General features: G+C 39.6%; 2 protein-coding genes across 2 annotated transcripts in view; one reads left to right on the top strand and one right to left on the bottom strand.

The window, feature by feature from the left end:
• The window catches only part of lama4 (laminin, alpha 4), a 52008-nt gene extending 45527 nt beyond the window's left edge, over positions 1–6481 (top strand). The window contains exons 35-40 of the mRNA XM_084083360.1: positions 1–79; positions 2157–2322; positions 4011–4141; positions 4379–4472; positions 5150–5269; positions 5827–6481. The exon at positions 1–79 is cut by the window's left edge and continues 77 nt beyond it. Of these exons, the coding sequence (XP_083939486.1) occupies positions 1–79; positions 2157–2322; positions 4011–4141; positions 4379–4472; positions 5150–5269; positions 5827–5972 (736 nt within the window). The 3' untranslated portion in view covers positions 5973–6481. The remainder of the gene's footprint in view (positions 80–2156; positions 2323–4010; positions 4142–4378; positions 4473–5149; positions 5270–5826) is intronic.
• Positions 6482–8826: 2345 nt separating this feature from the next.
• On the bottom strand, positions 8827–21261 carry LOC311062957 (cytosolic phospholipase A2 gamma-like; the record flags this gene model as incomplete). Its single annotated transcript, XM_084082177.1, has 13 exons — positions 8827–8984; positions 9196–9361; positions 10465–10655; positions 12011–12151; positions 13372–13491; positions 14361–14453; positions 15372–15512; positions 16457–16565; positions 16834–17047; positions 17702–17844; positions 18092–18196; positions 19121–19313; positions 21212–21261. The coding sequence occupies 13 exons, from the start codon at positions 21259–21261 to the stop codon at positions 8827–8829; spliced, it is 1824 nt and encodes a 607-aa protein (XP_083938303.1).
• Positions 21262–22468: the final 1207 nt, after the last annotated feature.

Raw genomic sequence — 22468 nt, 5'->3', positions numbered from 1 at the left:
CAGCAACGTCTCCTGGCACGTCACTGGGCCGCTCTACGTAGGTGGCGTTCCCCCAGGGAGAGCCCAGAAGAACATTCAGGTACAGGCCTCTCGTGCACGGGAACAGTGGGGACCGATGCTATAAGGCAAAACGGGGCGGAATGCATGGGGCAATACTTTAAACCAGGGGTCTTCAACGTTTTCAGGCCAAGGACCCCCTAGCTGAGAGAGAGATGAAGCAGGGACCCCCTCTATATTGTATAAAATTGTGTTTCAGATAAAGTTTTTCTGCTCTTTTTTTCCCTTTACACCTATAACTCTTTGCCAAAAATAGCAGATCTACAAGCTCACAACGCCTCGCAACGCGAGGCGTTGTGAGCTTGTAGATCTGCTATTTTTGGCTAAAGTTATCCTCAGAAAAGGGATGCTAGGGTTCAAGTGGTTCATGTAAAAAAATAATCCTATCACACAAAGATTTGGCGGACCCCCTGTAGTAACTCTGAGGACCCCCTAGGGGTCCCGGACCCCCCGTTGAAGACCCCTGCTTTAAACCATTAAGACCTGGAACGCATCTGTGTGTCTATCTGCTATTTTTGAAAAATCTTGAAAATTTGTGTCAAAATCTTGGATTATATATTTTTTTTAAAGCGAACATTTGTCAAATATTTAGTTCCAGGAACCCCCAAAGAAGCAAATATTTGAGTTACAAATGTCTGCCAAAAAAAAATCAAATATTGGCACAACTTTTCATGATTTTTCAAAAATAGCAGATCTACAAGCTCATAGCGCGGCACTCAAGCTTGTATATCTGCTATTTTTGAATAGCCAAAGAAATCTAAAAATGACCCACAGATGCGTTCCCGGTCTTAAAGAGTTAAGGGCGGTGTAAGTGATATGTTTTTGTTTTAAAAAAAAGGTTTGTTGAAAGGTTAAAGACGCTAATCATTGATATTGATAGTGTTTGTTCAGTAAAAGGGGTTTCTCCGTCTCTCCATCTCTTTAACAAACAGAAAATAAACTTTCAGACTGGGATACCAATGAAATCCAATCAGGAGAGAGAACCCTTCAAAGAGCATTTATCTGCTTCAATTTGAGTGTCTGCTCATGTTTTCGTTTCATCACTTCATCAATTTCTGTATCCTGTATGAGTTCTCTCCTTTATATCAAATTGCTTTACTGTGTGCACCTGTACCAAACACTCTATAGCAATGGTTGTTATTGGAATATAGCACTATTTAACACTTATTTTAACAAAGAAATATCACTAACACCGCCTTTAACCGCAGCCAACAAAACCAACAGGGATGAATGGAAAAAACATTCACAGTGTACTGTAGCGAGAAACATTCAGAGACAGTAAAAAATTCTTCTTTGAATTTACAACCCACTGGTCTTCTCTGGTGCATAATATATGGCCATAGTGGGACGTACTACTAGCTCTGATCTAGCACAGACCACTGGGCTTCAGATGATGTTCCCACAAGAAAGCAGGCGAGCAGGAAACTGCGCCAACACTTTGAACTCAGCAAGACGCCATTCTGTGTTATTAATGTATCTCTTCCTGCCGCTTTTCACCGTCGGTATGGCACGCCGCGTATCCGTACCATGCCGTTAACGCATAATACACAGTGGTGGAAAGTAACTAAGTACTGTACTTACTTACAATTTTGAGGTATTTGTACTTTACTTGAGTATTTCCAATTCCAATACTTTCACTTCTGCTCCATCTCAGAGGCAAATATTGTACTTTTACTCCACTACAATTCTTTGAAAACTTTAGTTGCTAGTTACTTTTCAGATATAAATTATTATATTATAAAACATACATTAACCACTTTAGCCATAATTTATACCTAGGCTATTTCAAAATAGCCGATCTACAAGCTCACAACGCGTCGCGAATGCGACGCGTTGTGAGCTTGTAGATCTGCTATTTTTTTTTTTTTTTGTACTTTTACTTTTGGTACTTTAAGTACATTTTGATGCCAATACTTTTGTACTTTTACTGAAGTAAATTTTGAATTCTGGACTTTTACTTGTAACAGAGTATTTTTACATTGCAGTATTGGTACTTTTAGTAAAGAAGTAAAGAATTTGAGTACTTTTTCCACCACTGCATAATACACTTCCGCTGTGCTCTCTCTCTCTCTCTCTCTCTCTCTCTCTCTCCCCTGCAGAGAAACTCTGCCTATAGCTTCACCGGCTGTGTGAAGAACCTGCAGCTGGACGGCCAGTGGCTGTCCTCGTCCTCGGCCGCCCAGAGGTTCGGAGTCACGCCGTGCTTTGAAGGACTCTCTGAGCCCGGAACCTTCTTCTCCGAGGAAGGAGGATACGTCGTCCTGGGTAACGATAAACGTTTGACCTGACCCTTTTTTCTTCTTCTGCTCCGTTAGATGCAGTGCTTCTCAAGACGTTTGAATTTCAAGGACCCCCCCCCAGTTTGGTATGCATTAGGCCACGGACCCCCCCGCCCCCATAACTCAGAGAGTGTACAAATGGAACCAAATGGACCCGTACGGGTCCATTTGGTTCCATTTGTACACTCTCTGAGTTATAGATCTGTAAGGGTCCGTTTTGGTTCCTAGTTATCAATAATTGAGCTGTGGACCCCCTAGGAACTCCCTCAAAGGACCCCTGGGAGTCCCTAGACCCCACTTTTTTACACTTTGGGCTATTAAAAAAATAGCAGATATACAAGCTCGTAGCGCGGCACCGAGTGCCGCGCTACGAGCTTGTATATCTGCTATTTTAGAAAAATCGTGGAAATCTGTGCAAATCTTTTAATATATATATATATATTTTTAAAGCAAACATTTGTAACTCAAGTCTTTGCTTCTGGGGCTTCCTGGAACAACATATTGTGAGATGGGGGTCCACAGCCAAATACATATCATTTTGGGGGTCCTTGACATGAAAATGTTTGAGAACCACTGATATAGAAACATAGCAGTTTTTTTTTTTGTTCAAAAAACTGCTATGATTTGAAGACATTTTGTAGAATCGACCTCAGGTCTTAAAGGGTTGAAATACAGTAGTATAGTAGAGTTAGTTGTTTGCAAAACATGCAATCCTGTTTACTTCACCACCTACTGTAAGTCCTGTTTTAAGCTTCATCGTATGACGGAGTCAAGCAGCTAAAATAGAGGTATTTTCACTCTGAGACCAGCAGGCCTGTCCACATTTTGGGTATGAAAGAACTCGTGTGACGTGCGAGGCACTGACTTTGTGCAATTCTCTTCCCACAGTCACTTGATTCATTCAATTCTCTACTACCCACAACACGACGCGTATTCACTGTGGTGAGGCCCCCAACCATTGTTAAGATTCGTAACTTAGAACACATTATGTTTAGATTTCCTTTTGGAAAATGCCCACAGCCTTTGGCCAGTCTGTCACCAAGCTGAGACTCACTGCAGTTAGGACGGACCAATAGCCTACACCAGTGGTTTTCAAACTTTTTCATGTCAAGGACCCCCAAAATGCTATGTTTTTGGCTGCGGACCCCCATCTCAAAATATTTTTGTGCCAGGGATTTTGTCAAAAATAGCAGTTCTACAAGCTCAAAGCTATGAGCTTGTAGAACTGCTATTTTTGAATAGCTAAAGTATAAAATATGGTTAAATATGGTTTTGCTGGGGACCCCCTGGTACCCCCCTAAGGACCCCTGGGTGTCCCCGGACCCCACTTTGAGAACCAATGGCCTATATAGTACTGTGCGACACCCCCAGTGCAGCTGTGTGTGACTATGTTGGCAGGGGAAGTAAGTAAGGGGCTGTGAGTGAGGGGGTGCGAAAAAAGTTGAAGGCCTCAAGGTCTCTGACTGTGAGCCCAGGCTGCAGCTGTTGCGCTGAGCGATTTCACACCCAACACTGCCCGTCACAGCTCAGGTTTTTACACGTGCACGTATAGTGCAGAGAAATATGGACCACTGAGAGAGAAGGAAATAAAAAGGTGAGGCCCGGACAAAGGGAAACGGACACACTCAGAAAAATGACTCCATCCATCCTCACTCTGTTTCCTCTCTCCCATAGACGACACGTTCAACCTGGGCCAGAGATTCGAGCTGGTGGTGGAGGTGCGCCCCCGTGTGGCGTCTGGCGTGCTACTGCACGTGTACACCGCCGAGCGGGAGTATCTCACCCTGTACATTCATCAAGGGGCGGTACGTTAAGTATATACATATTGTTGCTGTTGGGCAGAAACCTTGTATGTCCATGTTTTAACTTTTTATATATTTTTTTCAATTAATGCCCTGCTTCATTGTACAAAGAGTGTCGCACAAAAGTTGTGAAAATAGCAGATCTACAAGCACACAACGAGTGAACAAAATTAGAACAAATTCAGTACATTTTATCCTGGATATAATGATTGATGCCGATGCACTGGCCTATATTTATAGGTGGTGGTCCTGGTGAACAATGGAGTACGTGAGTTCTTCACGCATGTGTCTCCGAGACAGGGCCTGTGTGCTGGAGGATGGCACAGGATTACTGGTGAGAACCCACTGATCACTCTACTGTGTCACTCTGTGAACACAACACAGCACAGCTCTTTAAAGAGTAAAAATGTGATAGGCAGATATTGTACCATATTGCACTGTACCGTAACAATACTTATCCATTTAATGGGATATTTCACTTTAAAAAGAAATGTGGTAATTTTATCGTCTACTCAGGCTTTTGGGAGCACCCCGGACAGTTTTTAAGTTGCTTGATTCAGTATTTAGTTATTTGATATTCATTTTATCCATAGGACCATTTTAAGATGTCTTTGGCTATTCAAAGAAATAGCAGATATACAAGCTCAGAGCACGGCACCAAGTGCTATGAGCTTAGGTTTGCTATTTTTGGAGAAAACAAAACGTTAAAATATGCACAAATCTTTGAATATATATATATATTTTAAAGTGAACATTTGTAACTCAAATCTTTGGAACAAAATATTTTACAAATGTTGGCTTAAAAAAATATGCATTCAAAGATTTGCACATATTTTCACGTTTTTTCTAAAATAGCAGATCTACGAGCTCATAGCGCGGCACTCGGTGCCGCGCTATGAGCTTGTAGATCTGCTATTTTGGAAGGTTTTCCCCACAATACGGATGCTGGGGTTTAAGTGGTTAGGAGTGAAGCCCCCATATATGAACTATTCCTTCCCTGTTTGATGGCAGTGATCCGAGATGCTAACGTAGTCCAGCTGGACGTGGACTCTGAGGTCAACCACGTGGTGGGACCTCTGAATCACACCTCCACGGATAACGGGACGCCTGTTTTCATTGGTGGAGCTCCAGGTGAGTTGACCGGCGATCAAATATCCTATTTTAGATTTTAGGAATATCAACGTTCATCTTTATGACTAATCTTCAGTGGTGGAAAAAGTACTACATTTTTTTTGTAAAAGTAAAAGTATCAATACTGAAATATAGAAATACTCTGTTACAAGTAAAAGTACGGAATAAAAAATGCACTTGGGTAGAAGTACAAAAGCATTGGCATCAAAATGTACTTACAGTACCAAAAGTTAAAGTACTCATTATGCAGAATGTCCCATTTTAAAATCTTTGGAAAATAGCAGATCTACAAGCTCACAATACGTCGCATCTCGACTCATTACGAACTTGTAGATCTGTTATTTTCAAAAGATTTTGTAGATTTTACTACATGAGCATATACTTGAGAAATACTCAAGTTAAGTAAATACCGCAAATACCACACAATTATACTTAAGCACAGTACTTAAGTAAATGTACTTAGTTACTTTCCACCACTGCTAATCGTGTCACCTTTTATAATAGAAAAGCAGCAGGAATGTTGTCAAATGCAGTGTGCATTGCGTTCCTTGTTCCAGACTCTCTCCTCCCAGAAAGCGTTGCTACTAAGAAGGGCTACGTGGGCTGTATGAGGAACCTGACCATCAACGGCAGCCAAGCGAGCCTCAACAAAGCCGCCCTGGTCAGCGGAGCGGTCAGCGTCGGCACGTGTCCGGCGGCATAGAGCCGGAAAGGTGCGGTCACACATGCACGGCTGCAGAGGAGTGGCCATCAACACATGCCCGAGGTGTCAAATGCGTCAAAGTTCAGCGGTGGAAAAAGTACTCACATTTTTTACTTAAGTAAAAGTATCAACACTGCAATATAGAAATACAAGGTAAAAGTGCGGAAATTCAAATTGTACTTGAGTAAAAGCACAAAAGAATTGACATCAAAATATACTTAAAGTACCAAAAGTAAAAGTACACATTATGCAGAATATCCCATTTGAAGTTTTCAAATGTATAAAAATCTTTTGAAAATAGCAGATCTACAAACTTACAATGCGACACATTTTGAGCTTGTAGATCGGCTATTTACAAACGAACAAAATGTATATAGGGCTGAAGTGGTTAATGTATGTTTTGTAATAATAATACAAATCTTCAAAGTAACTAGTAACTAAAGTTTTCAAATAATTGTAGTGGAGTATTGGAAATCGGAAATACTCAAGTAAAGTACAAATACCTCAAAATTGTATTTGAGTACAGTACTAAATTCAATGTTTATTAGTTACTCTCCACCACTGTCAAAGTTCAACAAAGTTTAACTCCACGCGATGGCACCTGACGCGACGTCCCGCCCTTCCACCCCCTCTCCACCCTAAGAGGGAAGCGACGGGATGCATTGCAGTCGATCATGTGTGACTGTACTCCTGTGTCGCGTGATGAAAACATCAGATCTACAAGTTCATGAGCTTGCTGTTTTCGGCGTGCAACACAGTCATATGACGGAGTATAAATTAAAGGGATATTTCACTTTAACATAAAATAAACACAAAAAAATAAATTAGAAGGACATTCTAATGCATGAGGGGCCGTGATTTTTCCATTACTTTTTTTTAAATGTTTATCTTATTTGAAAGCGAAATATCCCTTTAAGTATAATGTATGTGCCAATGAATCACCACTATCATCCCTAGCTTCACAGCACTGACCAAACACTGTTTTTATTTGTATTAAACATTTATGTTTCAAGAGGACATTGTGTTTATCTTCATGTTCGTCTTGTTGATTATTTTGTTTTAGTTTTTACATTAAATTGTAAGAATACAATAAACTCTGCCATCAAAAATGTGATCTGATTGGAAAATGCTAACTGGACTATAATTGTAAAAAGATCAAGATTTCTTGAGGTACCTATAATGTATCATCATTACGCATAATCCCCACATGCACACAAATAGGAATAATAATGTTTAGACATGGTCTGCCTCAAGTCAGTATTCAGGGACGTGCACAGATAGACTCTAGGTGGTGCTAGAGCACCTGCCCTTTGCCCTCTTGACCAGAAGTGCCCTTTTGAAAAAAAGTTTTTTTTTTCCAGTTTACAGCAGGGGTCTGCCAAATCTTTGTGATTTTACTTTTTACCATAACCACTCGAAACCTATCATCCCTTTTCTGAGGAGAACTTTAGCCAAAAATAGCAGATCTACAAGCTCACAACGCCCTGTGGGCTTGTAGATCGGCTATTTCTGGCAAAGAGGTATAGGTGTAGAGGGGGAAAAAAAGAGCAGACCAAGTATAATTTACTTGAGCACCTGCCCCTCAAAATATCTGTGCACGCCACTGTCAGTATTCCCCGTTCCACCTCCTCACTCTGTAATCTCTCTCTATGGCACATGTTTTTTATATACATCTTTATTCAACGTGTTTTCTTTCTTTTTTACTGTTTCCTCCTGATGAATAAATGGTCTTTTACAAACAGGTTGTTTGTTATTAAGGGGCCAACGCCGTTCTACACACAATCTATGGACCATTATCTCCAGTTGCGGGGAAGTTTGTATGTGAACAAATGAAGCCTCCATAAGCCAATGGATATTGAACATAAAAAACATCTGTGTGAGCTCCTTTCTCACAATGTAAAGTCTGTGGATGGAATGGCTCGGTGTGTGTGCCCGTCAGTCTGAAGGCATTGAAATTGCATAAAACACTTTTAATTTTCAAAGACATTTCCTTGTGAAAATAGCCGATCTACAATCTCACTTTTCGAATAGCGACGCGTTTTCACTGGTTTCGGTTCCGAGGAGACATCAAATTTCTCCATTGGTAAATGGTTTGTGAACCCCTGATCTTAGTGTTCATGTCACATGACGAAAACCTTTCAGAACTGCCGGGACCCCGCACCACTACATATTGGTTTAATGTGTTTTCGTAGAGTAGTTCACCCGAAAAATTACTTCAATTACACCCCATGAAGCCTTGAATTCATGGATAGTTTGAAAAAAAATCATGAATTCAAGGCTTCATGGGGTGTGTAATTGATAGAAAATAAGTGCTTTTTTGGGTGAATTACTCCTTTAAACTTGACCTTTGGCTCGGTACTTGGTCTGCCATTTTTGGCTAATGTTCCCCTCAGAATATAAGAGTGCAAGGGTTCAAGTGGTTACAAAAATAAAGTCCCTATCGCCTATCAATGTTTAGTTTAATGTGCTTTATAAGGACATTTAATCAAAGAATGGACATTAAAATGCTTATTTCATTGTATCAGCAAATGATCATTCAGTGACATACAACTACATTGTATTGCGTTCAAGAATTCACAGGACAATTCCATGATTTAGTCAGATTTTATTCAAAAGAATCCAGCCAAAGATCAGCTTCAGTATAGTTTTATAGCCAAACTTTAGGACAAATGGCCTATAGAAGACACCAATGAGAAAGGACAATGATACGTCATGAATATTCATAGATTCACTTCACACAGTAGGCTAATTATAGTCTTTATAAGCAACAGGATTACAAGACAAATATAAAATGACAAATCAGCATGTTTTGGAATCACCCATACCCTGTAAGTGTTTGTGATTATTACTCCAATTATGCGTTTTTAGTCATGGCCTTCTCAATCTCCTTCAGCAGCTTGTCCTTGTTGTTTTTCACATTCTCCGCAGCTTTTGCCATCAGGTCAGAGATCATGTCAGAACTGTACGGTCCCTGGAAGGTCTTGTATGTCTTCGTCACTGCCTCAAGTTGATCTGATATACACACACATGAGGAGAAAAGGAGACAAAATAAATATACCCTTCTGACCACTAAAGGTAGGTTAAACGTTTTTTGGGGGTTAAAATAATGTCAAATTGCTCTATATTGTGATAGTACTCATTGCTATAGAGTGGTTGTTCAGTAACATGAGTCTCTTTATTAAAAAGTATAGTATGTACAATAAAAAAAAAATACAACAGTTACCGCCACAGTTAGCGACGTTGAACAGGGGCATGTGGATCACAGTCGGGCATCCGTTCTCTGCCGGATACACATAGAAGTCCTTTGGTCCTTCAGGTTCTGGCTGGATTTGAACAGGTGGGAAAGGCAAGTCCATCTCCTTGGCCATTTTATGAGCTTGTTCAATGGTCTGTAGAAACAAGCAGTGGTGGAGAAAAACATACTCATTTATTTTACTTAAGTAAAAGTATCAATACTGCAATGTGGAAATACTCTATTAGGGTGCAGTCCCACCAAAATATGGTTGCCTGCTGTTAAACTCAAGTCGTGCACGGCCGACGCATTCTAAAAAAAACGAAGCTTGTAGAGCATTCTGTCCCAATAATCAGTGACACAGCTGTCACTCACTTTCAGGACCCTCCCATGCAACAGCTAAAACCAGTTGCTCTATCGCAAGCAGTGGTGGAAAAAGTACTGAAATGTTTTACTTAAGTAAATGTATCAATACTGCAATGTAGAAGTACTCAGTTACAAGTAAAAGTCCCAAATTAAAAATGTACTTGAGTAAAAGTACAAAAGTATTGGCATTAAAATGTACTTAAAGTAGAAGTAAAAGTACTAACATATTTGAAAATAGCAAGATCTACAAGCTCACAACGCGTCGCGACACGTGAGCTTGTAGATCTGCTATTTTCAAATAGCCCATATATAAAATAGGGCTAAAGTGGTTAATGTACGTTTCATTATATAATCATTTACATCTGAAAAGTAACTAGTAAGTTAAGTTTTCAAATAATTTTTCAAATAATTGTAGTGAAGTAAAAGTACAATATTTTTCTCTGCGATGTAGTGGAGTAGAAGTAAAAGTATTGGAAATACTCAAGTAAAGTATAAATACCTCAAAATTGTACTTAAGTAAATGTACTTAGTTACTTTCCACCACTGATCGCAAGCACCATGTCGCTTCCTGAGTCTTGGGACGGTCCGCCTTCGACTCACCTGATTGGACAGAGGGGGTAGGACAGAGGGGGTAAAAGCAGGATAGAGCGCACGGAAAGATGCGCAAGGCCATCAATCCACGCGATTCTCATTGAAAAAGCACTGGCAGATTCCGCCTCATAGGTAAAACTAAATTGCTGCGTGACCGCGTCCTTAGGGTGCGGCCAGACCAAACTTCTATTCTGTCTATGAGGGCGGATTTTGCCATTGCTTTTCAATGGGAATGGAGCGTTTTTTTTTTGCAGAAATCCGCAAATGGCAACACGTGTGTGCGTGCGTGTGTGCGTGCGTTACCAGCATGGGGTCCCCAGCACTGAAGTCAAGGGAGATGATGAGGTCGATGTTTCTCGCTTTTCTGAGCACAGAGAAGTAGGGAGAGTTCAGCCGCAGCCCAGCATCTATGTAGTCCCTCGTCTCTCCCGTTGTCTTTGCTGCCGGGACATTGGAGTCTACTTCTGCCAGGCCATTGGAGTCTACTTCTTGAACTGTACAAAATGCATAATATACATTACAATATCTTTACATTGTCAGAACACTAGACTACGGTTAAAAAAGGGTCAGGACAGACAGCATGTTAATTAATTAGAAATGTCTAAGGTGCCTCATCATCGTCTTGACTCGGGTCATCAGCTATTGTTGAGTTTGAGTTTTATTTATTAGCACATAAAGAGTTAAAAACAGAAGAATTTAATTTCTGCAAATAAACGAGACGGAAAAGCGCCGGTGTTTGGATTCCAGGGGCGTGGCCTCTCACCCTTTGGCGGTGGCATTGGAAAGCATGCTATAAAGACACTGAGAAAAGATATGCAAGGGACTTATTTTCTTGTGAGCTTTTAGATCTGCTATTTCCAAAAGATTTGTATACATTATGAAAACTTAAAATGGGACATTTACAATGAGTACTTTTGGAACTTTAAGTAGCCTATACTTTGATGCCTTTTACTTGTAACATAGTATTTCTACATTGTGGTATCGTTTTACTCAAGTAAAAATGTGAGTACTTCTTCCACCACTGCCCATAAACAGACCCCTAGCCTAAAGAATTGAATACACAGGTCAGCATGCTCACCTGGCATGTTCTGCAGGAAGTTGTGTGTGGTTCCCCAGGTCCAGCTACTGAGGCATATTATGGTTCTTCTAATTATTGTGTACCAGTCCCCAGAGCCTGAAATTAGAAGTATTCCGTACATTGGTACGAGACAAATAAGCAATTATTAAACATTATTCTACTATCATAAAACATAAAGTTTTAACAACACTTTTTTTTTTCAAAGCACAGCCAAACACAATAATGTAGTTCATGGCATTTTTATTAAGTAAATGAATTAGGGTTTGGATGAAATGGATGGCTCTGATGTATAAGCAAAAATAAATATATTTTTCCGCACCGGTCATTAATGTTGCTCATCTTTGGATCTGAATAATCCATCCTCATGTTATCTTTGGATCACTACGAATTATGAGTTAAAATCGCCCGGCTGATTTGTTTATTTCTGGAACACAGTTCTTACGTGACGCAATCTAAGATGACCCTATGGGAATTCCAATACAAAAAAAATAACGCTGTGACCCAGGGGGATTGCGCCCTCTAGCGGCAGTGATGTCAGACTTGGTGCTCTATAAACCTCTGATATTTGAAAAAATAGCCGAACAACACGTTGCAATGCGGCGAGTTGTGACCTTGTAGATCGGCTATTTTTTTTTAATGTAAAAGATGTGGAACATTTTAACAAAAATGTAGCATGGGGTTAATATTTTGATCAGAAGACAAATTCATATCAACCCCAAAAAAGTTTGAGAACCTTTAGAGAGGCCGCAAGGGGAGACTGACACAACTCACCACCGACACGAACGGAACACGGCACCGGGAACAAGCCATCGTATTGCTCACAGACCAGCTGCGTGAAGCGCTTGAGCTCCTCCGTTCCTCCGCTTGGGTCTAGTTCCACTGGTAAGCTGTACGTCGATACAGCTCTGTTTCCTACAGGGACGAAAACAGAGCTGTCAAAGACCAAAAGAAACAACGTACGTCCTCCGTCTTTGGTGCCGAGCCAAAATTCAAGTAGCAAAATGATTAACCCATTAAAACCGGGAAAGCATCAGTCATTTTTAACTATATAGCTGCCAATGACGTATATATACACGTCTTTTAATAATCAGCTGTTGCCTGCCAATGACGTATATATACGTCTTTGAAAAAAAAGGGGAAAAAAATAAAAAATCAAAAATGTTTTTTTTTAATTTTTATTTATTTTTTTATAATTGCAACCCTTTTCGAATTTCGAACAGATTAGGAGCTAAAAATGTTCAAAGATTTGCTGCTCCATTCACTTCAATGTTAAAATTCAAACGGACAAACAATTCACATTGTTTTTTGGTTTAAAACTACTGGTTCTGAGCTATATTCAAACATCAAACACCACATGTTAACGAGGTCAAAATGACCTCGTTGACATTTGTGAAACCACACCTGAATCTCATCTGTGATTAGAAACCATCTGGGGAGCAATTGATTGATTGATTGATGTACTTTATTTAGTAAGACATGAGAACAACAGTACATGGAAGTACAAATTCACAATACAAGGTCTACTAAACTGGAAGACTCATAAAAGCACTGGGCTTGTTTCAAATGAGTTCCCCATGCACACAAATCATGATACATATAAGAGACAGACAGATATACACAACTACTATAGAATGTCATACAATCAGTTTACACGTTACTGGTATGAAGAGTGAGAAATATGTACAAAAGGAGAAGGAGAGAGGGGGGGGGTAAAAAATCTGGGGAGGAAAAAAATCTGTGGCTACGCGAACAGGTACCAAAATCATGGCAAAACCCTGGCAGAGGCTACAGACTGTTCTGAAAAAACTCTGGCAGTCAATGTGTTAACTTCTTTAATTATTTTTTATTTGGCTACTCAAAAATAGCAGATATGCAAGCTCATAGCGCGTCACACTATGAGCTTGTAAATCTGCTATTTTTGAAAAATCAAGGCTAATATAAGACCAAAATCAGTTCAACCACTTTAACCCTACATACATCAGCCTATTTACAAACAGCTGATCTTACAAGCTCACAGCGCATCGCGATGACACATGTTGTGAGCTTGTAGATCTGCTATTTTCAAAAGACAACCACCGGTTTATGGAGATCACGAGGACTTTTAAAACGTGGTCGCTACATTCAAAGTGTACCTTGAAGCAGCAGGTTAATCCTTTCAGCGTCAGCAGTGTAATCCTGATCATGTGCGGCCTGAAGATTGATGTCCACCAGCGTCCGGAACACTTCACACGGCTGGCAGCCGCACAGCACATCTAGAAGAAAAGGTGCACGTGTGTGCGCTCTTGTATTACTAGACTTGTGAAGGCCAAATGTCCCCACAAGTATATTTGGCTGCCAGCATTTTTTTTTCTCTACAGTAGACTGCCAGACTTTTTCAATGAAAAAAAAAAAGTACTCAGGAGCCGAGATACAGAATTTTTAAGTTTAAAGTTAAGGAAGTGGATGGGAGTCTAAATCTTCGAAAAATCATATCTCCTTGGTCTTTGGGTCAAATTATTTATTTTTTTTAAATCCAATTTTCAAAATAAAAGACAGATCTGCATCTTTGGCAGCCTGCGTTCTAAGGGGCTCAATAGAACGCAGATCTGCGTTTTTGGCAGCCAATGTGCATTTGAGAAATAGTCATTGTGAGGGTCATCTTCCTGATAAGATGACTAGTCGAAGTAAGAGAGAAAGGAGCGCATCTGTTTGGCAAAGTGAAATTCTGGTACAGATGGGTGACAACATTGACTGGCAATAGAGAGAAGAGACCAAAGCACTCATGTGGGCCTGTGTATTTTTTTATTCTTACCAAACTATAAAGGCTTTAAGGTAAAAAAAAAGATTGGGAGTTATGCCTGATTTATACTTAGCCTACAGCCTTGCGTCTGTGTCACACCCCGAAAATAGCAGACCTACACGCTGGCGTCGTGAGCTTGTAGATCGGCTATTTTCGGCTTCAGGTTTAGGGTTGAAAACGTAGCAAAAATTGCATTCATAAAATCAATGTCCTAAAGCGTTGATCTCTTCACAAATAATACAAACCTGCGTGTGTGTGCACTGAACCAATAAAAAAAACGAGTAAATGATTAAATGGACACATTTTTTAAAGGACTAAATCAATACATGTCAAATGTCATACCGGCATGGACCCAGTTCTTCATGGCGTCCTTTAGCATTGTCCACATCTGTTGCTTAGTTTCTTCCATATCACCTAGGGCGCTGCCACAGATGCCTGCAAATAACAGATCAACACAGAGCTCACAATGATACCGTAATACACTGTTTAACAACCAGTGGGTGATGAGCAGTGGTGGAAAAAAAGTACTCAAATGTTTATCAATACTAGTAATAGTATCAATACTGCAATGTAGAAATACTCTGTTAGGGCGCGGTCCCACCGCACTTTTATTTTACCTATGGGGCGGAATCTGCCAATGCTTTGTTAATGCAAATGCATGGATTCATGGTGAATCCATGCATTTGCATTAACAAATGCAGATGCACATTTTTTTCCATGAATCCACGCATTTGCATTGACAAATTCCACCCCAGAGGTAAAATAAAAGTGCGGTGGGACCAGGGGCGGACTGGCCATTTTGCATATGCCCGGTGGGGAGCTGGGCCAGTGGGCCGCTGGGCCACCCAAAAAAAAAAAAAAAAAAAAAAAAAAGTGTTTTTTGCTCCCGTTCTAGGTTTATTACGGAAATTTCCACGTGGCCCAATTATTAGTTACGTTAATGTTTGTGCTGGGATGATTTCCAGCAGTGGCCCCAGTGCAGCTGCAGAGTTCATGTGCAACCTGTGCTTTACATAGGGTTGCTGGGCTATTCTTGAAAAAGATAGGAGAAATGTGGACAGATTTGAGTACTTTTACTTTGGTACTATAAATATTTTAATGCCAATACTTTTGTACTTTCACTCAAATAAAACTTTTAATACAGGCCTATTACTTGTTCTTTCACCACGGTCTCTGGGTTAAGTAGAAATTGATTGAACACTTTATTAGTCAAAAGATATACTGTAAACAGCATGGAGGTACAGTAAAAAACATTTTGGCTAAAAGGATAACACAATAAAAAGTCCTTATGTATTCAATTAATCAATAGAGCACAGAATATTAACACATTAAGGAGGAGAAAAAGGAAATCACCTTGCACGTAGGCCATGTCCATCTCTGGATGCTTCTTCGTCAGCTTCCCCTGGTCAAACTTACTGCCGAGGTAAGCCTGGTCCACGTAGCCCCCACTTAGAGAGTAGCCCGCCTCATCCGGGGTCATTTCAAGCCACATGTCTGCCAAGAAAACTCAGTCACTTCACTGAATCTGTCAAGTGTTTTATCAAGTCATGGTCATTTTTCATTCAGTCATGTAGATAGTTAGTTACCTACAGTAGTTAGCTAGCTAGAGAATACCCCACCTCAACTGGCCATACTTTATTAGTCAAAAAGTGTAAACAGCACAGAGGTACAGTAAAACATTTAGGCTAAAAGGATACCACAAAAAAGTCCCGGGGACCATTGCAGTCCTATGTATTCAATTCATCAACAGAGCATAGAATATTAACACATAAATATATTTACAGAGGAGAAAAGGGAAAAACGGTGTCTGATCCCTCATTTCAATAGAAATTAATATAATAATCATTACATTACAGTCATTTAGCAGACGCTTTTATCCAAAGCGACTTACAATAAGTGCATTCAACATAGGTAGGGAACGAAACTACTAATCACCAGAGGTCTTAAGTGCATTTCCTGTAAAAACAAGCAACCAAGAGTACACCTAGCGCTAAGGTAAAAGTTTAATATATCAGCTATCTACTTTCATAAACACATGAGATAAAATAGCCAAATCAAATGAGCACGAGCTAATAGATCCAATACAACAAAAGCAAAGCAAAGCAAAGTTTGTTGTTTACCCAGGGTGTCGGACTAAGTACGAAACTTGTTTCCAGCCGGACCCTGCATGGAAGCCTTGCTCAAGGGCTATTCAGCGGTGATTCATGATTGATGTGATGAATTGGGGAATCGAACTAGGGACCTTCCGGTATCAAGGCCGCCCCTCTAACCACTAGGCCACCACTGCCACTAATAGTTCCTACAACTAGTTAACAACAAGTAGGCCGCCTCATCCGGGGTCCGGGGTCAATCATAATAATAATAACATCATACATTATATATAATATTAATATCAACCAACCAACCAATTAATTTAACAGATGATAATTGGACTTTACCTTTTAAGGCATGTTGGTTTGGTTTGATGTCCTTGTCAATCACATTGAAGATGGGATAGGGATCCTTGCTGCACTTTCCTCTCTGCTCTGACATAACGCGTTCATCTATCTGAAGAGACATCCGCAGTAAGTGTTCCAGGCAGAATTAGTAAATATACTATCACAATTATTTTGACCACTTTATCCATATTTTATGCTTTGGCAATTCAGAAACAGATGTACATGTTGCAATTTTTGGAGAAAGAAAATAATAATTTTGAATGTCTTTTCTCTTCTGGGGGTCCCTGGCACAAAGTATTTGCAGATGGGGGTCCCCGGCCAAATAGCATAACAATTTGGGGGTCCTGGACATGAAAATGTTTGATAACCCCTCTGACCTCTTTCAGCATGGTGGGGACCACCACTGCAGACCAGAAATGAGTCAAGTTGTAGTTGGACTCATTTTCCAGGAAGTATTTTTGCAGTTTTGCTCCACTCTCTGCCCAGGTCACGTCGGGACCAGCCAGCCTCTTAGCGATGTCATTTGTGATAGACTCCATAGACTCCAGACTGGATGACCAGTTGCTTTCTCTGTACAGAGAGGACATGCACCTGGAAAAGGAGAAGAGACCAAAAAAATGCATGATGTAATTTCATCGATGATAAAAATGTATGTAAATTAATTTCCATTTATCCCATTCAAAGCGGGGTTAAATAATCATATGTGAACTGGGGGACCCCCCACCCTGACAAGCACTTGAAGTGTAGGAGTTGAGGCATTACATTTTAGTTTGACGCGGTTCCACATGGAAATATTGTGAAAATAGCCATCTACAAGCTCACAACGCTTTGCGAGGCGTTCTGAGCTTGTAGCTCAGGCATTTTCACAATTTATGTTATATTATTTGACAATTTGGCCAATGTTTGACAATTTTTTATAGTAGTTTGTTGATTACTTTTGATGCGGTAATAGTCCCTTTTCTTCCTTTTTTTTTGTATTAAAAAGGTCTGACAAGTCCTTAAACCCTTTCAGACCTGGAACGCATCTAAGTCACTTTAGATTTCTTGGGTTATTCAAAAATAGTGATTTTTTTTCCCCCGAAAAATTGTTAGGTTTTAGATTTTTTTTAGACGCGGCCTCAGGTCTTAATGGGTTAAATTGTCATTTTACTGTCATCTGGGGACCCACCCCCCCCAAAAAAAAAGAATCACGTGGGGACCTGACCCAGAGGTTCAGAACCACAATGTATAATTTCATCTCTCTACCAGGTAGATCCAGACACTCCACTCAGGTACGTCACAGAGTCCAGCAGGTTCTCTTTCTTCAGTTGGAGCAGAGATCCAAGCAGAGCCACCATGGCTCTCTCTCCTCCCCCAGAGCCAATCAGAGCGATGTTGGGAACCTTGTCCTTTAAAAAAAGGCCATGGTGGGAAAAAGTGTTCACATCTTTGACTAAGTAAAAGTATCAATACTGCAGTGTAGAAATACTCTGCTAGGCAAAATGTCAGCACTTGCGCAAGAAACCGGGTTCAAATCCAGGGTAGAATAGGAAAGTTACAAAGTGCAGCTTTAAATGATTGACTGTTTTTTATTTATATTTATAATGGATTACTTCAATGGACTGTTGCACCCTAGAAGAGCTGACAGACTCATACCGTTGGGCAGGAGATTTGGTTCTTCTTCAGACATTCTAGAACCGTGAGTCTTCTCTTGGCGACATTCTGCTCCTCCTCCCTATTCAGAGAATGACCCATACGAATCTTGATGGGGAGAAAAAAAAGTTAATAAACAATGTATGATAAAGTTACACATTTTATATCGTTTTTTTTGTGTTGTGTATGTGACAGTTGAAATACATATTTCACGTCACATTTCCCTCTAAAAACAGAGAGGGTGTGGCCATGTGGGGACCTTGGCATTCAGTTATAACGCCAAAATTAACAACTAAAGGGTTCACTCCAAGCATTGTAACGATAATATCTATATCGTTAACCATTAGCTGTGGTGTCATCCACTTAGTTATAATTACAGCACTTACATGTCAATTTGGCCAAACTAGCCCTTTAGTAGTAGTAGTAGTTAGTATCAGTCAGTGGTGTAAAGTACATTTACCATACTTAAGTACAATTTTGAGATATTTTTACTTTACTTTTTGAGTATTTCCAAATGTCAGTACTTTACTTCTACGCCACTACATCTCGGAGGCAAATATTATACTTTTACTCCACTACAATTATTTGAAAAAGGCAGTTACTGGTTACTTTGTAGATTTGTATTATTATTACAAAACATACATTAGGCCTACCCACTTAAGCCCAACAGTATATACATTTTGGCAATTCTAAAGTATTTTCTAAATACATTTGAAAACTGAAATGGCACATTCTGCATTATGAGAACTTTCTACTTTAGGTACATTTTGATACCAATACTTTTGTAGTTTTACTCAAGTACATTTTGAATTCTGGGCTTTTACTTAAGTAAAGTACTTAACAGTACTTTCTACATTGCAGTATTGATACTTTTTAATAAATAAGGTGACTTACCAATTTCTCCATGTTCTCTGTGAGCTGTCAGTCAAAATAGTAAGGTGAACTTGAGTAGTTAGATCAGTGAAATCAAACAGGTAGGTGTTACAATATCGCAGGTGTATTTATACTGTGGTGATTGCAACGTGGATTGACTGAGAGATAAGCAGCGCAGCTGAACTTGATAATGTCCCATTGTTGATAATGACAGGCCAGGGTGAGATACTCCTGCTCGGCAGTGTACACATGCAGTAGCACGCCTGATGCCACACGGTGGCGCTCCTCCACCATCAGCTCAAATCTCTGCCCCAGGTTGAATGTGAGTGAGTGAATGAGGATGGAGTCATTTCTGAGTGTATGTGTCATGCACAACACATACACAGTTAAATTGGATATGTTTATATCAAATTAATTCTTGTTGCATTCTGGACGCGGAGGTGACCACTCGCCATTGAAGTCACAGGTCACACGGCGTGAGCAGAACATAACAAAGGCCAGCAGATGAATACCTGATGATCCTTGGGAACATGGTGGGGGGGGGGGGGGGGGGACGACAACACCTTAAACTTTTTTTTTTATTTGAATACAATTTTAAAGAGTTAAGGGACAGGGCGATTTTTAAAGAAGGGTACCCCCGGAGAAAATGTATGTGCCCTGATCTAAAATGGCATGACCCTCCCTTTGACAAAAAAAAAAAAATCAATGACCCTCCCCAAGTGATTAAAAAAAACCTCCCCGCCTAGGAGTGTCACGATATATTGTCCCACGATATAGCCTATCATGGTTTTCATCATCATAACCTTTATTTCAGCTTTGAGTACGGTTGAGGGGCAGGCCCTCATTTTCAATGTAGCCGAGATACAGAACACAGTAATTCAACAGGAATAGACATTCACATACAGCAATAAATACATGAATCAGAATACAGAAAGAACTCAAAAACTAAAATAGTCAAAGAACTAGAACATATATATGATAATCAATTAATTAAATAAAGCAGTTACAATCCTGAACAAAAATGTTGGAAATCATTTCCCTGAAACTATCTAAAGATGGAAGTGATTCGATTTTCAAGGACCTCTGGAGCTCATTCCAGGCAGATGGAGCACTGACATAAAATGCTGTCTTGCCTAACTCCGTCTACGCAAAACGTTTTAAAATGTGACGATGTCATACTGTATCGTAATATTTTTTTTGTTGTTTTTTTGATAAAAAAAAACACTTTCCTTTTTTTCGATGAAAGTTATAGGAGTTCTTACTGTATGGTGTATGATATGAAATGTAAAGCTTATCATAATCACAGCAATTATTAATCATGTCTTCCATCATATTCGATGTATTTTGGAGAAACAGACTCACTTTCAGTTTAAAGCACTGCAGAGAGGAGGTGTTGTGTGTCAGCTGATGCTCGTTGACGCTTTTTAATCAAAGAAATTATGCCTCTGCACTCTCAAATAGGCCTACATCTAATCTAAGATGGTTTACATGGTATTATACTGTATCTGGTATTATAATGCAGTGTTATATTATATTTGTTATATTAGTGTCTATCTGTCCTCTGAAACAATGGGTTTATAGTTGAGAGTGAGAACTTCACTTCTCCCCTAAGCTTGCACAAATGTATTTATTTGTGTGTACAAAGCACTTTGTAATTGTTTTTTAAAGTGCTTTATAAAGTTAGTTTAAACTAAAGATGATGGCCAATGTTGATGATACATGAGAAAAGAACATTAATAATGTATCATATCAATATCATATGCCCAACATCATGTATTGTATCGTGAAATTAGTGTATCTTGACACCCCTAACCCTCCCCATCATCCCTGTCCGATGTTTTGCTTTTAACATTGATTAGAACATTACTGTAGTCAGTCTGGCTAAATGCACAGTGTGGTATCTGTAGTAGTGGCAGCAGAATGGATAGTGTTCTCAACTTAGATATGGGAAACCCATTGAATCCTGGTCAGATTGAAGAAAGTTGAGTATTTGGTAACCAGTAGTCAGAGCTGGCCCTGAGGAATTTGATGCCTATAGGCAGCATTTTACCTGGTGTCAAGGCTAGAACATTTAAAACAAAACTATTATATATTAATATTAATGAATTTGTATTGGGTGTTATCTGAGTAGATAGAAGAGAGAGAAAGAGAGAGAGAGAGAGAGAGAGAGAGAGAAAGAGAGAGAGAGAGAGAGAGAGAGAGAGGACCTCTGAAAGTCTTATTAAAGAAATGTAACTTAACGTGCTGTACGGCACGTCATTGCCATTCACGTGGCCGTTGCATGTGCATTTTGCACGCATGTTCGCGTCATGTACTTTCTGTACCATGAAATTATATACCGGTTTCTGCACATACCTAGGGATGTATGCAGCACTCCTTAAATTATCTGGAATGCACCCTTCTAACAATACAGGTCGAGTTATTTGCATATTGAAACGGATTTGAAATGTCAAACATGTCAAGCCTCTGACGTTTTTACATGTAGTTCATCATGCAACACGTGTGTTTAAGTTCATGTAAATATATATTAAGTTCTAAATAAAAACGGGTTTCACTCCCACCTTATTGCATCTCTTTTTCCCCTAGACGGGGATGTAACAATATAATATCTATTCCAAGTTTTATTAGCCTTTGGTCGTGAGGTTAAACTGTAAACAAAATTCGTATTCTCTTCATTACACGTGAGAGTCGGCTATTTACTTCATAATTATACCTACAGTATCTAATGGAATGAACATAGCGCTGGAGAAGGGGGACAGAGTTAACAAGCATTTACCTGCTGGTTGTAATCTAGGTGATAACATGCATTGATTGTACAATACCATCACACCACATTCAGTGATACCAGCATTACTTTAAAGATATATGACTGTTTGGCAGGCCAACATAATGCTCCTATTCATACCATTCCTGTCAATAAAAGCTATTCAAAAGCAATGTTGTCTGTCTGTCTGTTGTATGTTTTACTGATTAATGTTTAGTCGGTAATACATATACACTGCTCAAAAAAATAAAGGGAACACTTTGATCCCTTAATTCTTTTGAGTTTTTTCGTTAGCAGTATGTACACAGTTCATGAAAAAACTCAAAACAATTAAGGGATCAAAGTGTTTTTATTTTTTTGAGCAGTATAGAAGGCCAATTGCAGTATGATGTGTTTTGTTATGGCACAACCCATATGAGGGAAAAACTGCACTACTTTAATCATCTAGATATTGAATGTATGTGACAAAGATTGTGTATCACATATTCAATATCTATGTACATGATACAATATCAAACAGTGCAGTACACACACACACACACACACACACACACACACACACACACACACACACACACACACACACACACACACACACACACACACACACACACACACACACACACACACACACACAGTTTAGTTTATACTACACGTGCGTCCATCGTTTCCATGGTTTCCTTGGTTTCCATGGCAAAACGTCATCAACATCCGACGGTCTGGACCAAAACAAGCGCGCGGAA

This window comes from Gymnoscopelus microlampas, assembly GCF_963454915.1.
Source record: "Gymnoscopelus microlampas genome assembly, chromosome: 16".
Taxonomy (NCBI): Eukaryota; Metazoa; Chordata; class Actinopteri; order Myctophiformes; family Myctophidae; genus Gymnoscopelus; species Gymnoscopelus microlampas.
Note: the sequence above shows the minus strand (reverse complement) of the source record. Positions and strands in the feature narration are given on the sequence as shown.